The sequence below is a fragment of the Protopterus annectens genome, chromosome 4.part1 (assembly GCF_019279795.1).
Source record: "Protopterus annectens isolate FY-2018-M chromosome 4.part1, PAN1.0, whole genome shotgun sequence".
Classification (NCBI taxonomy): Eukaryota; Metazoa; Chordata; order Ceratodontiformes; family Protopteridae; genus Protopterus; species Protopterus annectens.
In genome coordinates this window covers 603,541,429-603,558,687 of record NC_056734.1, presented here as the reverse complement: position 1 = coordinate 603,558,687, position 17,259 = coordinate 603,541,429, and the positions used below count along the sequence as shown (strand labels likewise).

Here is a 17,259-nt window from a genome sequence, read left to right as displayed (position 1 = left end):
CACGCTATGGAATAGACTTCCCATACATGTCAAGCAGAACACCTCGTTGACCCTCTTCAAGAGAAATCTCGATGAATGGATGGGAAACAGAAAATTCACCCCAGGGATAACTCCAGTGGCTCTATTCAACAGAGGCACTGGGAACTAAGGTTGGGTGGCACGATGCCAGGGTAATCCTATGGCTAGGCTTGTAAAGGCCCCAGGGCTGTTAGCCTAGTACACACCTATGAACCTTTTCCAGATTCAGCCAGGGAGCTGCATCTGGTTAAGTGATTTGTTCAGAGTCACACAGTTAGTAACAGAAGCTGTGGGAATCAAACCTTGCAATACTGGGCCACAGGAAATGGCTCCTTAACAGCTCCTTAAAGCTCTATGCCAACGATCAGACACAAAGTCGTGTTCTTAGAATTTTACTAGCAGATATTTGGAGGTAAACACACAAGGACTGGAATACTGAAATAATTAAGAGTGCAATATTAGCAACATGTTGTTATATCAGTGCCTGTTTAAAATATTGCATGTTTATGAGGTAAACATTTACTTTACTATTACAGATGCATTAATTCATTAATTTTCCGATACACACTTTATCATTTTCAAGAACATGAAGAAGTCAAGAGTCTATACCACCAGACAATGGCCATAAGGCAGGGAGTGAATCGTAAACTGGCTACTGGTCCATATGCAGGAAAATATTTAATTCTGCAAAGGAATCATGTGCAACTAGTACTTTCAACACTGAGTGCAAAGTCACAATAATCTTCTGTTGATGGGACAGTAAAAAGAAATCCACACACAAAAAAGCACATTGAAACAAAGAACCTTTCAAACAAAGTTTTGGACTTCTGCTTATGTGTTACTAGCACAAATGCACACCAAACCAACAGACACCATGTAATTTTAATTCCTTAGCACAACTGCTACTGTTTAAATACAAGACAAGTTATATTACCATGAATCAGTGTGACATCCAATAATACATTTCATAATCAAAGTTAGTTATACCAATTCATTTTTGCAAACCTATGCTACAAAGAAGATTGTCTTTAGGCTTGCTATACCATATTTGGATTGCCTTGCTGTGAAAACTACTTTAATGTACTTTCCTACAATCACATAGTGAACTGCAAGAATCATTAATAAAAAGAAAAAAAGTTTGACCTAAAGAGCACTCTCGGTTAATAAGCAGGACTATTTTTAAAATAAATGTTTACTAACATTGAATGTGACTTATTTGTATCTCGCAATCCTTCTGCACTTGCACAGTAAAATATTTGCTAACAGAATGATGACTGGGAATATCTCTGCACTACATTTCATTTTTTTTTTCAAATAAATCATATGATAATTGGCCAAGTGGAATAAAATTGTTGAGTCTTTTTTAGCTATGACTCAGGCCACAAGAGAACATAAAAAGGCCAAAACTTTAAGCATCTAAAATTTAGAGTAACTACTTAAGTAACAGGTCTTTGGGAGATGACAGGAAATGAGAATATGCAAAACATATTGCATGAACAAAGAAAACCTGAAAACCACAAGAACAGTAAATGGAGATCAGTAGCAATCTGTATATCCTTGAGTTGTGTAGCATTAACACTAACCACTGTGGCTCCCTGTACTACTCACTTTTATCCATGGTTACTCATGCCAACTTCTGTACACTGATTCTGGAGATGGTGGATGTTTAAAATGACTTCAGAAAGTCGGGGGGGGGGGGGGATAAATGTTCATGATGACATCAACAGGCAGGAAATGACCAATTGTGGACATCAAAAACTGAATGTGAATTTGGGAGGTTGGAGGGGGAAATAAACTGAGACAATCAGGAATGAACATGAATTCAGGATACAGGAGGGGTGGCCTTGGACAGTCAGCAGAGAACATGCACTTAGATGGCACTTAGAAGGTAAGAAGATGATACAAGCCTATATATCAAGCAGCAAACTTGAACTAAGGATGTGTAAGGAATGATCCTGGGCAGTGAAGTAAGTTTTGGATGTAGGACAGTTTTATTCCGGACAGCCATTACTAAAGATGATTTAAGAATGGTAGGAGAGAAAACTATGACAAAATAGTTTTTTTAGCAGGTACGTTCCCATAGACAGCATTTGAAAAAAGTGGTAAAAATTGTTTACATTTAGTAGCATTATAAGGAAGTACCCAACAAATTCCATGCATCCACAAAGGTGGTAGCTAATACTATTTTGGGACAAAACCTTCAGAATACTCTCTTTTGGGCCTATGTAATAAACTTTGATTTGTGTCACTGTGCAATTCCACTTTGAAGTTGATTTTAATGTCACTATACAAAATAGTATTGGGTCTCCAAAATCTCTTTCTGGGAATGAAATATATATGGGAGGAGAGAGAGAGAGAGACAGAATGATCCACTATATAGTACTTTGCAAATCCAGTGTTAAATGTTTCATTTTATATAAAGTCACAAGGAAATGTTTTCCAAATTAAATGCTCACTCTAACACTTCCCATTAGAAATATTTTGGGACAAATTTTCAAATACTTTATCATCTACATAATAATAATAAAAAAAAATAATCCTATTTGTTAACCCGCTAGGCCCACTGAACTCATTCTCTCTTTTCAGAAGTCACCCAGAAGCAATGTCTGGCTAAGTGATTTACTCAGAGTCACACAGTAGGAAATCAAGGACCAAGAGAATCAAACCCTGTACTACGGGAGTTACAGCTCACAACTTTAACTTCCGCTCCAACTGCCAAACTTACATAATTAAATTCAAGAGGATACAAAGATAAAATGTTTCAAAAGTATGGTTCAATGATTATTACATTTTAGTAAAGTTATAAGGAAATATTCACAAATAAAACAAAGTCAGATCTTTGACATAATATTTGAGGGCAATATCCTTCTGAATACCAGTTTACTATAAGTCTGTAACAAAGTCTGAAGCGCCAATGCAAAATACTGTCTTAACAGGTGATTTCACACTCATACGGTGGCACGGCGGTAGCGTTGTTACCTCACAGCAAGAGGTCCTCTCTTTCGATTCTCGGCTGGGCTTGGGAGTGCCTTCTGTGTGGAGTCTGCATGTCCTCCCGTGGTTGGGTAGTGTTCGAAAGACATGCATGCGTAAATGGGCATGCCTTCATTGAAGGTTGGGCATTGAGCTGGCACCTCGGCATTTCGTAAAAATCTACTGCCAATCATTAGCGGACCGGAGTTCCGCTGTGGCGACCCCTGACCGGGAAAAGCTGAAAGACAAACAACAACAACATGAAGTAACCTTTGGGATACAAATGTGCAAGGACACCAAACTTGCTGGTGAAATGAAAGAGCTTTGCGAATCTAATGCAAAAATGTTGAACTTAACGTAGAGACACAAGAACTTGTATAACTACTGCAAAGTCACAACTCTGACAGTAACATTTTAAGATTAAGATTGAGGGACTACTCATCTTAACGGTCTAGGTCATGGAATCGGACATGTCCAATGTATTGTACTATTCTGTGTTTAGAGAATACTTTACAACAACATAAACAACAGTTTCTGGCAAAATTTAAAATGTTCACAACAAAGCCTCATGAGAAGGTGTCCTTTAAATCTAGCACTGAACAAATGTAAGGTTACCACCTGTCCCACTTTGCGAGTGACAGTCCCTCTTTGGGCAATTGTGTCCTGTGAAAAAAATAAAAAATGTCAAATGTCCTGAGATTTCAGGACAAAAAATATTTCATAAGTTTTCTTTAACAGTTGCATAAAACAGTTATTTTGTACCTGAAACACCTAAGTGTTATATAAAGTAGCATAAGCAAGTCAAATGCTATAAGAATAAGTTTTTATTTTGGCAAAAAACTGAGATTCTGTCCTTTGCACTAAACATGTTATGTTTTGTCCTGCAAAATTTCACGTTTCTACAAAAATGTCCCACTTTGGGTATTAGAAAAGGTGGCAACCCTAAAAAATATTAAGAAATGCTGAAGTTATGGTCACTTCTTCAAAGTCTGATTGAAAGTACAAGACAAAAACTGCAATTTCATCCATCCACAGTTACTTGCAGAGGTGTGAAAATGGCTGGCAGAGGGAAGTAAAACCTGATGCAAATCATATAAAGTAAGTAGGTGGCTGCAAATTGCTGGGTGGTGGATCCCCGGTGGAAACATCACAAGCATGTGGGGGAGGGGGATCAGCTGTAATGAATGTGAGTGCCCTCTAGTAACTATTGTGTGTTATAAGGATATCGGTTAAAAGTTGTACAAAGACTGTGCAGATAAGGAGTTTTATAGAGAGTATTGTACTTAATTTTAGAACCATATTTGTGGTCTGAAGTAATATAGCTTGACACCACGAACCACTCAACTCTCCTGAATATAAATAGTTGATACTAGAATGGGCTTACCTACTTTCATTAATCTGCAGGGTGAAGGGTATTATGTGAGGATGCTGAACTGCAGTGGATGCCTGGGGAGGATTAAATTTATTGACGCATTGTATAAAAGCATGCACCATTCATGTAACTTCAATATACACACATGCTGTACTTTATTTCAGATTTGCATCTGTGGTTATGAAGTATGTAGCATTAGATTTGACTTCTAAGCTCATCAAAATGTTTGGAAAAAAAATCTCACTTTCATGACTTCAAAATCAAGTTTCTCATTTTTATGCTGTTCAGTGGTATTTCTGAGCAATTTGGATAAAGTATCAGCAAGATAAAGAAGTTTGCCTTTTGTGTAGACAAGATTGAAATTATACTTTTGCAATTTGAGCATCATGCATTGCAATCTGGCAGGAGCTGTATGCATAGGCTTTCTCAAGATAGTGACTAGAGGTTGGTGATCTATTTCAATCTGGATAGGTTTACCATAAATATAATCATGGAACTTTGAACATGCAAACACAATTGCCAAGAACTCTTTCTCTATCTGTGCATACTGCATTTTAGTTTAAGTTACAGTTCTGGACACATAGGCTACTGGTCTACCCTCTTGAAGAATGACTGCACCAAGACCAGGCTTCGAAGCATCACAAGAAAAGAGTAAATGGTTTGTGAACACCATAGTATCTGAGAGTTGGTGGACTGGCAATTTTCTGTTTCAGGACATCAAATGCTCTCTGGTGTTGTTCTAACCATGACCAAGATACATCTTTGCACGTCATCTCTCTAAGCGGTGCTGAAAATTGGCTTAAGTCTGGAATGAACTTGCCTAAGTATTTAACTATGCCAAGAAAATGTTGTAGGGCTTGAGCATTTTCTGGAACTGGCACCTTGAGAATTGTTGTTTGCTTGGAACTGGTAAATAAATGACCAACATAAGTAACTTCTTGTAGCCTGAATTTGCACTTCTGAGGATTCAGCTAAAGATTCATTTCATGTCCTCCTTCCAGAACTTTCTTGAGGTTTCTGTCATGCTCAGCTTCACCATTACCTCCTAGTAGAAAATCATCTACTATAATAGCACACAGATACCCAGCAAAAATTTATTCCATTGCACATTGCAAGACTTCACTGTTAGAATTTATCCCAAATGGCATTCTCAAAAATTTGTACCTGCCGAACGGAGTACTGAAAGTGATTAGCAATGAGGATTTTCGATCAAGCACCATTTACCAAAATTAACTTTTTTATAAGACAGAAAAAACAGTGGCATTTGGCATGAGAGCAACGACTTCTTTGTACGTATTGGATGATGAGGTCTTTTCAGTGCACTGTTCAAATCTCGTGGAACAATGCATATTCTGATTTCATCTGAGCTTTTCTTATGAGCCATGACCACGGAAGCTACCTATTCAGTTGGTCCTTCAACTGGTCAAATTACACCTTGCCACACCATTTTGTCTAGCTTGGCTTTGACTCTGTTCTGTATAGGTACTCGAACTTTCTGGGCTGGCCTGACAACTGGACTGATTTCATGGAGTACACAACTGGGAGTTTGCCTAGTTTGTCTTTGAAAGGATCAGCATAGGTAGAAAAAATTGTCTGGGTGAAATTAGAACAGTGGTCTTTTAAGCTTACATGGTGGACTTCCTTATTAAATGACTGTAGTCCCATTTTCAAACTGTCTCCAAGGCCTAATAATGACAGTACATACTTTGTGACCATGTAAAATTGCAAGTCATAGCTGTTCCCAGCAAAGCAACATGAAAGCACTACTGAACCTTCACTTTGAATTTCTTCGCCACCATAAGCAACAAGCTTCACACACTATCAAATCAAGCTTCTCACCAGCACATACTCTAGCACATGTTTTTGCTGACATAATATTGCACTTTGAACCTGTGTCAGCTTTCAGCTCTATGGGTCTTGCATTTATCTGAGCAGTACAAAACACCTCCTTCTTTGCCCATAAATCAACCCCATTGACTGTTTCTGTCTCTTTGAATGTTCTCTTTTAATAAAAGAATGTTCTTTATTTGATTCACAAAATCTTTTGAAATTATTCCACTGATTGTGTTTGTGGCACTGCTGATCAAAAGCTAAGCACTCTTCTCTTTTGGGTTCATGATTTACACCACAGTTATGACAATTGACTATGAAACTGGGTAGAGGCACATTCTTTGAGTTTGCTGACTCACTCTTGTGCTTCACTGAGACTGTGCGATTTCCAGAGTGCACCTTGGAACTTGCTAGAAAGCTACGGGGTTTCCCAGTGACTGTTGCAGGGCTTACAGTTGCTGCCATGTGCTTGGGTCCGTTTCTTTTAACTACAAGCTGCATACCATCAACATGAGCACTAGAAAATACTGCAAGCATGCAGTGTGCTTTTCTGTGAGTGCATATATCTGAGAAATCTCAGTGGCCATATTCAAAGTTAAATCACTGTCACGAATCAAAATCTTTCTCACCGAATCATCTTTGATACCACACACCAATCTGTTTTTTATCAACTCATCCCTTAAATCACCAAATCTGCACGTCTTAGCTTTGTTTCTCAATTAATTTATATATGCTGCAAAAGTTTCACCAAGCTTTTGATCTCTTGTGTAAAATAAGTCCCTTTCCATTGTAACATTTGTTTGGGGGTTACACATTTCTCTAAATTTACATTTTAAGCACTTGGGATCTTCCCTTGATTCAGCCGGTACAACTATATGATGGTTTTCCCCCTTCCCTGCAAACACAGCAGGTACATACACAAATGAATGCTCTCTTTCTATGGCTTCTGAACCACCTAAATTAAGCAGAATGAATACCTTTGTATGGTCATCTTTATCAGAAAATGCAGCTTGTATGGAAATATCATAGTCTTGTTCAAACACTCTCCAATTCTCTGCAATATTATTATCAAATACAAGTGGAGCTGGTTTTCAAAATCCTTCAGATATGCCAACAAAGTATGCTCAAACCCACTGAAAAAATATGGCCCTTGTATTTATATACTAACATGCACACACAGCCAGTATTTGTAAGAACATTCAAATGCACAATAAACTCTTCGAAATAACGTACTTTGTGAAATATGCTTTGAAATGGCTGCATTTTGTGAAATAACTGTACTGTAATACTACACAAACACGCGGACTCTCTATATACTTTGGATATCTTTAATAGCTTTAATTAATGTGAAACAAATATGTGCTATAAGCTACTTTGAAAACAGATGTGGTTGTTTTCCTTATTTTATTCATTTTATGCAATCCAGACTTTATTTCAAACATTTTCTGTGGTTACTGGAATATTTTTTCAATATGTCACAGTTTTGGATATTTTGTTTAACTAGAAATTTTGGTAAGAGCATTCTGAGTGCTTTGTTTTATATTTGATGAATAAGAAATCATTTAAGTAAGCTTTGGTACCTGAAATACGTTTCTGATCTGTTTTTGCAAATTATACATGCAATCGGGATGATCCATTCCTCTATATTCCTCCACCTTTAACTGAGTGCCTTCTCGGTCTGGTATCTGAATTTCTGGATCCCATTCACCATGTTGCTCATCTTGATTTACAGTTGAATATGAACTGGCGGGGTAGTTTGTTTACATGCTTTATTACACACAAACACATCAGGATGGATAGCAGCAGTACAAAATATAAACAAACTGATTACCTGACAGACTACACAGACATACATGCTTACATCACAACAGCTTACTACAAAATGGCAGTCAGGGTCACATGTGCTCAGTATTTATACACTTGTGCAAGCCCCTAGAAAGCTTCTTAAAGGTATACATACATATTGATCTACAACAGTCACTATGACTTTTTACAGAACTGCCATACCTACATTATTAACATAAATTGAACTGCTATGTTAACTGACATGAGTGCTATTATTCAGTATTAAAAGGAAATATATGTGTCACCATTATGAATTGTCTTTTCAATGTTTTTTCTAATTGCAGTACTCAGAAGACCAATGCTGAGCTGAGAAAGGACATATGCTGCTTATCACTTAGCAGAGCTGAGCACAGAATTAAACTTTCCACTGAAGTGTTCCATGTTTATTAAGCAGTTAGCAGAGCTCTGAGCTGAGAAATACCAGTGCATGAATACTAATTACAGGCAAACCTCTTTTACAAAGCCTGCAGCTGCTGTATGGAAAGAAACCCTTCCCAAAACTTGCAACCACTCTGCCCCTCAGAATCCCCACCTAGTTATCTCCTAATATATTGTATCCTCACTATCTTTTCACTAGTCCCCTTCTACTAGCCATCCATGGTCTCTCCTCACTCTGATAATAGTCTCCTTTTAAACAACTCAGCTTCATGATTCTAGAACTCTCCAACCCCCCACCCCACAAACGCCAGCTCCCCTCATTACAGTAACATATACATTTCTGTAAAACACTTCACAAAAGCTAAATAAATACAATATTTGTAAGATTTTAAAAAGATACATACCACTGTATAGATGTGTAATTGTATTGCGGCCTTATAACCTTAATACTTTACTTAAAATTAGCAGTGCATGCTTAAAGCTTTTTACTGCACGCTTAAAATTATACTTTGTGCACCATTCAGTGATTATTCCTTTCTACTATCTATGACTCATAATACTATGTGGCCTGGGTCAAGTGGGAAAAGGGTTATTTATCCACCCAACTCACTCTGTTAACACGTGCCAAATACATAAATAAATAAATGGAAAATGGGCCTACATTTCTTATTTTTGTTAGGATTTACACAGCTTTTTAAAAGTAGCAGAACATTATACATTGTTTCATTTTTTTTCAAAGCATAATGTGGTCTCTTGCCAAACCTTCTTTTGCACTGCTTAATGATTTTGTACTGCAATGACACAGCAGATCTTTAAGATTTTCTATTAATATACAATATACTCTTCACATTGTCTTTTATGCATTAATAACTGGCAAGTTCCTTGTAGTACTGGAAAATTGAAAATGATATAAATATGCAATAATTTCCTGCTTCACAGCTAGGACTGCTAAAAGGCCAAGATGGTCTGGGCTATAAAAAGGAACAAAGGTGAGTTGAAAAGCCTTACCTACCACAGCGTAGCCACCTGGCACAATGCGGTAAGTGTTACCGTCTGAGTGAATGCCATCAGGAAACCAAGCTGCCATGCTCTCTCCCACCAGTCGTCCAAATGCTGCACCTGAGAACAGTTAAAACAACACAGATGGCTGTGATAAGCAATGCAGATAAACTATACACTAACATATTTGTGACTTACTGCATTATTACATTTCATTTTTCTGCATCAGAAATGGAAAATGACGAGTGAAGACAGCAGAAGTTAGGCTACTGTTAGAATTTGGAGTCAACATTAAGTATCGAGAAAAAAATGAAACAAATGTCAAGGGAGGGCAATTTAAATTATTTTTTTTCTACTACTCAATAGTATTTGAAAAAAAAAAAGTTAATTAATTTTTACAAAATATGCTGCTCATTTTCTAAAATAAATGAAAATAAGGAAAGAATATGTGCTCCTGTGACTCTAGTAAAATAACCCATTGATCAGTCCAGACAGTGGGTGCAGCCTGTTCCAAAGGTTCATGTGGACTTCTTTTCAGCAGTCACAAGTATCTGCCTACCTCCATTTTGTCAGTTTGACTTGCAAAGAAAAAAAATTGGGAGAGTAAGATCAGAGAGTATAGCAAGATATATTCAAATCAATACACTTTTCCCTGGGCAGCCTTCCTATAATTTCTTAACTAACTCGCACACTATAAATCTGTATACAGAATGCTTGCAAACAGACTTACTCATTTGAAAAAATAAATTATTTTACTATTGTGTGTATGTGTGTGTGTGTGTGTGTGTGTGTGGGGGACTACAGTCGAACATGATTCACAATTCCCTCGGGGTACAGCGGTACCGTTGGAAGAGATTTGCACATGTTACAGATGTGATTTCAGGGGAAGAAGTTATAAACATAAGGCTGCAAACAAAATGCAAACTTCAGTTCACATCACTGGCTAGCCTGTGTACCTGGTACATAGTCTTGACCGATAATCATCAGACAACAATCCACTTCTAGTGAAAGGAATCCTCACTCTGACCCTGAGGTTTACCTACTTACTGTTCATAGAAGCCATGATGGTACTCTGTGAACTAAGGCTCAATTTCCAAAGAAGGACAAGGCTGCAAACTTGACTTTTTAAACCCTGTGCCCAAATATATATATTTTTTAAATAAGCATTCTTCATTCCCTTACACTGGACACTGAACGTCACTATCTAGTACTCAAAACCTGTGTGTGTGTGTGTGTGTGTGTGTGTGTGTGTGTGTGTGTGTGTGTGTGTGTGTGTGTGTGTGCGTGTGTGCGTGTGTGTGTGTGTGTGTGTTCGCATATGCGTGTATGAAATTGTACTAATAAAGGAGCATAAGTAATACAAGAGTCTCAGACTCAAACTGGACTCACCATATTGGTCTTCATGCAGTTTTTACATGGTCACTCTGTGCATTTGGGGGTGAGACTCTGCAGCTGTTAATAAAGCTGCTAAACTCCACCCAAACAATTCTAAGCAGTTGTACTCAAACATTTTGCACAGCTATACAGTGGTAAAAGAACAGCATCTCTAGCTCTCTATGACTCTTCATAATCTTAAATACAGAGAAAAAAATAAAGCTATGTGCACCTGTAGCTTAGGGCTTCTCCCTTGTACCAATTATTTTTTTCTGCATTAGGTCTTTACTCACTTCTACAGGACTAGCTAGAAATTCTAACTCATCCAAGGCTAATAATAGACATCTGATCTCTACTTTGAGCATACTGTCTTTTAAAGAAGTATATATAATCTGCTGATTTCATTGTTAGGACAGTAAGTGTGTGAGATTGCAAATCTAACACAAAATTAGTATGTAGTCCAATTAGGCATTTGGTACTATTAAACCTTATTGATAGTACCCCCCTACAAAGGTCAGGCAGTGTGAAAGGAAAACTGAAAGCCTCTAGGAACATGTGGATGTGCAGAGATTCAAAGCTAAGGTCCACTGCATGAATTCTTGTTAAAGGAAAGAAGTAGGAAATCCTGCCGAGTAGCAGTACTGGACAGTCGGTGCTCGCAGCGGCATATCAAAAAGACAAGGGGAATTACACTGTAGGACTGTCAAAGACTCAATGTTTGGGAGGGGGCTGGAGGAACTTAACTTGCAATACAACAACTAAAGTCAAAGAAGTTCTAATATCAACCGAGGAAAAAATATAAAGGGTTAAATGAGATGCACTCCTGCAGAAATTGATTTTGGATTGTCTACTTGCTGCCTGCTGCTTTCAGCTGGCAGTCATAATATAGTCAGTGACTTACTGGTTCTAAATCCTTGTGGGAAGTCTAATCAGAAAGGATATACTATACATTTGAAGTACAGACTCACAGGACTTGGACAGATTATTAACTGTTCCTTCTTGTTATATACTGTATACAGCCATACTTAGCTATCTAGTACTCATTATACAGGTGTTCCAACATGCAGAACTGCACAGATTTATCAGCTTGTGGCAAAATCACAGACCATTCATTACACAAAAAAGAAAAAAACTCACAGTGCCTCCATCGTGGATCAGACTTATTCCAGTTAGATTTTTTTCACAGAAGAAATGATAAAAACACTAGTGACTACTAGAGCCTACTGTTACTGCAATGATCCCATAAGGTCTCTCTCTGACTGATCAGTATTTTTCATTCTAATTTGGAACCACAAAGAACTTCTACCCCTGTGTATTTATTCAGCAGGTGGTTATTAACAGTGAGTGAGTGATTACCCATAAATCACACATATTGATGAAACGAGAACTAATATCAAAACTGATGCCAGCCAAACAGCTTACAGCAAGCCTCACAAAAAAACGTTATCTCCCACAACCAACAAATCTCTCAGACTCAGAACTTCTGTGCCACACCGATGTTTATAGTAATTATTCCAAAATGTTACAAGGTAAGAACATATTTATGGTATATGCATACACATTTCACCATATGCACATGCAATTTGCCATGCAAATGAATATAAAAAAACTCAGCCTGAGACACTTATGTGTAACGCTCACAAACTTTAACTTGACAGCTACAGTTTGCATATAAAGGACCAGATTTATGAATGAGTTATGGGCTGTGCAAGAGTGTTTGCACAATAAATTTGAAAATGGCAGTTTGCACCCAAGAGCTACACATACTATTGAAATGCCAAATGACCTAGTATATGGTCCATACCTAAATATGGGTTATAAGCAAAGCAGTGCACAAATTACCTCAAACAATGTAAAATATAATATACAGAGAGCTGAAGTCTCATGAAGTGTACTTCTTGTAATGCATAATCTACAGCATAATCACCTACTCTTTGGAATGGTTCATATATAAGCACGCTAGCTGCCCTTGTAGGCCGTTTTAAGCCTAGCCAATTTCCCTCTCAAAGGTGAGAATCAAACTCTCTATTTTGTATTTGTGAGGTAAGCATCTTAATCATTATGCCAAAACTTCCTTCTAGGGATCTTAGGAAAACAGTAAACGTACCCAGGACTAATACTCAAATCCTGTCCTTAGACAACACACATAGGACACCACTAACAAAGCAGTGATGCAACTAAAGTTTTGCTACAAAATCTCCACCTCCTTGCTCCGTCTGCTATACAAGCCATAGGCAGAAATATGCTACTTCCTACATTGGAATACAGCCTTCCACTTTCAGCATTGCTCTCAACTACCAACACATTTCCTACAGAAAACAAAGCTGTCTCTTTAATATACTGCCTCATAAGCAAACAAGCCACTGTGAGCTACTGTAATAACAAATGATTACCATTATATGCCACAATAACTTCCTTATTCTGTGCCCTACTGTCCAGAATAATCCAATGACACTACTGTCCACTTCTCAAGTCATTCTTCAGCAAGAGGGAACAAGCATATGCCCTCAGAGATGCCAATGCAGAAGTAATACAGCTAATAAGACCGCCTTTTTAGCAGACTGCTAATGTAAAGGGATACATCCTTATTGCACCCTAGATGACCACTGTTCAATTATCAGCACTTCTGCACATGCAGAGGATGTGAGTCAGCAACTATCCTGGGGGAGGGAGGCTGTAGGCTTGCTGCAGTAAAACAGCACTGCAAATCTGCCAGGTTCCACACTGCATAATCAGTGCTCCTCTTAGCTGGGAACCTGAGCATGCATGGAAATGAGCATTCACCCCCCCCCCGAAGAGGATGACTGTGGAGCTTGCAAAGCTGCTGAGGGGTCACAGCAGTTAGGAAAGCAGTATGATGTTGCATGTGTGTCTTTATCTCCTCACCAGCCCAAGACTTGGATTATGTTGAGCCCTAGGGAGGCTATGGTGGGTCCAGTAGATATGATGAATGAGGACAGGAGGTGGTGGTCAGCTGGGAGGAGGGGGGGGGAAGCCCACCTTTATGGCAAAGCAACTGGATTAAGAGCATTTAATAAACTTGCCCTGCCTACATGGAACAACTTGCCAGCAGAAATTAGAAAACAAGACAATAAAAACAACAGGGATGAAATCAAAAAACAGGTAAATAAGACAAGTCCATGTTCCTGTTTCAGGGACACAGGTGAAGTATAATAACTTGGCAACTAAAAAAAACAGGCAAGTGTTGCCAGCTGTATTTGACAACAGCAGTATTTATAACATTAGTACATATGAAAATATATTTTCATATCCAGTTTTCTATGGATTCATAAGTCTAACATTATTGTTAAACTATATCTTAAAATAATATATTTATTCAGGGGAGGATCATGCTATAGGACTGCGGGACTGCAGCCCTCCCACCTGTGAAATAAAGTCCCACAGTCCTTGTAGAAAACATAAAATAGAATAAAATTTGAAAATAATAAAAAAAAAAAATCTCAAACTGCACGCATGCGTGCTAAGTTCCTGGCTGCTGTGTTAGGCAGACCAGAACACTTAGCATGTATGCTAAGGCATTCCTGAGCTCCAGACTGCTCAGTTAGGCAGTCCGGATAGGGAAGGGAGTAAACTCCTCCCTTCCAACCCAGAGATCTGTGTGGTGATGACCGCACAAACCAGACGGTCACCAGACTGCATCGCCCGCAGTCTGGGCCAATAGCAGAGGCTCCAGCCTCTTCACATCTTGCGGGAGAGTGTGCGTGGGCTAGGCTGGGAGGTGCAGATCATGCCAGTATGGAGGACCAAGATCGGGGAGCTGCAGGATGGATTTGGTGCACGACCGAGAAGCTGCAGGATGGACCAAGTACAGAATCAGATCGTGGCCGAGATGAGGTAAGGGTGTATGATCGGGAAACAGGTGTGCCAAGAAGCTGCAGGATGGACCGAAGAGGTGTGTGTGCATGTGTGTGTATGTGTGTCTGTCTGTTGCCCCAGTTGCTTCATGGTGGTGGGTAGAGAATAAGGCTTGAACCCTGTACCTTGGACCCAAGTGACAAGAGCCTGAATTCCCTACCCACCACCATTTCTAAAACATTTACAGATTTTTGCCTCATATTTGTTCTGTTCCTCATAAAATCTGTGGTTTCTGTATTATTTTTACTTAAAACAGACAGTAGTGCAGTGGTAGCAGTGTTGCCTGACAGCTATGGGTTGTCTGGTCTGCTTCTTGGCTGGTGTGCCTTCTGTGTGGAGTCTGCATGTCCTCTCTGTGTTTGTGTGGGTTTGCTCTGGTGTCCTCAGTGGATATTTGTCCCCATTTTTTGGACTGTATTCCCCCATTATTGGCTTCATCCAGGTTTTCTGGGCCAAGGCTGAGAGCTACGGTGATAACTGAACTCACTGAATATGTTTGAGGGCTGTATTCCCCCCATTATTGGCTTTGTTCAGGTGTTTTGTGCTAAGATGATGTTGACAGCTATGGTGAGAACTGAATTCACTAAATGGTAGCCATTTAAGTTTCAGTCTTCTTTTCTTTCATAAAAATAGATGATTTGGCATAGTGGTATGTTGCTCTGGCTGTTTAGCACAGGGACCTGGGTTCTATACTTGGCAGTGAAATGTATGGTGGTAACACAGCATTTTATTCTAGCAACTTTCCAACATTATACAAGCAATGTTTAAAATGTGTCCCTGGTTTTTGGGCTTTTGTCCCCCCCCCAAATACATTTTGGCTTTGTCCAGATTTCTTGTGCTGCAAAGTTCAGAGATACAGCTGAGTGTCGAGTAGATTTTACAAGGAGCTGAGAGCTGCAGGGGAACAAAAGTTTAGTGCTGCTTATGCCGAGTCTGCTTACACTGTAAATAGCACAACAGGGAGAGCACTTGCTTTCGATGCAGAAGGCTGTAGGTTCTACTCCCACAGTAGGTAGATCCATTGCTGATACTGTACTCTGTTTTAAAGGGATGGATGCTGCAGTCCTCTTTGGCGAAGATACCTAGTAACTATGAACCTGTTATCAGTTTGCAATCCATTCCCTATTGTGATATTACTAGCATTATAATTTTTTTAATGCAACATAAGCAATTTATTCCTTAAGGGCAACAGGCACTTTATTTGTAGATGAAACAATGACATATAAAGTTGTTTGCTAGCAGTAAATTCTTCATTAGTTAACAGATTTCTTTAATGTGGAATTATTTAGATGGCTTTTATTTCTTCAGAGATCGTGCATATTTACTGATACTGGTGGACTGTTGAAGTTTGAGTAGACTTTTATGATGGAAATGTTCTGAATTGGGCAGTTCAACTGTACTGCATTGTACAAGGAATATAATTTAATATAGACAGGAAGGTGTATCAAAGAGCATGCGTATGTTTCGTGTTTAAGGGGCCTATGATTTGAAAACAGCCCAAAATTAATCTTTATCTGCCACTGGCAAAATGTATTTTCTTTGAATGTGGGTTTCAATGCTGTTTCAATGACTGTGAGTTTCAAGGGCAGAGAAGTTTTAATGCTAAGTCTATTTTCATTGTGAGACTGTATTGCTTTGTTTAGCAGATGTCTATTAGGGTTTATGCTGTAAAATATAAAATAAAACTTTCAAATGAAATCCATATCATTGCAGAAGTAAAGCAGTATGCACATTACAGTGTTAATGGCAACTGGGGTGAAATAACCAAGGAATGGGACATTGGAATGGCTGCAGGGGGGAAGCTCCATTCGACCATGATTTTGTGAGGGGGGAGAAGGGCAGCAAACTCGGACAGCCCCGGCTGAACTATACCTCCAACTGTCCAGAATTTTGCAGAATGAATAGATTTTTGCTTCTTATTTTTGGTTTGTTCCTCATAAAATTTGTGGTTTTCTGCCAAATCATTTAGGAATGAAGTCACTAAATAATGACAGACATTGAGTTCAGACATCATAACCTTCAGAAAAGTGCATGCTAAAGCAAGACCTGTTATTCTAACAACTGTCTTTTTAGTACTGTTTGCATTGTATGTTCCCCCAATATATTTGGCCATATCCAGATTTCCTGCATTAAGAGGTTGAGAGATATGTGTAAATAAATCACTTTATAGAATTAGGAATATCCAAACCTCTCAACTGTCTCCAATTTTGGCTCAAAATGTTGCTTTCCCCTTAATAATCCCTCTGCAAAATGGCGATTTTGGAAGAAAATGTGGAGGGTTTACAATTATAAATAACTGTAATGATCAGAGTTATAGATTACTTTTATTTCAGAAATGCATTTAGATGCTCTTATTTTGTCAGCTTCTCAAGTTAACAGTACTAATTTTAAAAAGGTATCCCTTCTTTGACAGGTTCACAGCTGAATTGTGTGGCAATTTTACATTTTTGCATAGCATATTTGGTCTGTTTTTCATACAATTATGGTTTTCTGGCAGATTAGTAGCAAATCATTAAAGATTGAAGTTAGAAAGTAATGGCAGACATTTGGGTTTCAGACTTCATACCCTTCAAAAATTCATACTAATGCAAGAC

At 38.5% G+C, this 17,259-nt stretch overlaps 1 protein-coding gene across 1 annotated transcript in view; it reads right to left on the bottom strand.

The window, feature by feature from the left end:
- The window catches only part of CLCN2 (chloride voltage-gated channel 2), a 2,181,634-nt gene that overhangs the window by 910,599 nt on the left and 1,253,776 nt on the right, over positions 1-17,259 (bottom strand). Inside the window, 1 exon segment of the mRNA XM_044070805.1 lies at positions 9,425-9,535. Coding sequence (XP_043926740.1) covers positions 9,425-9,535 — 111 coding nt within the window.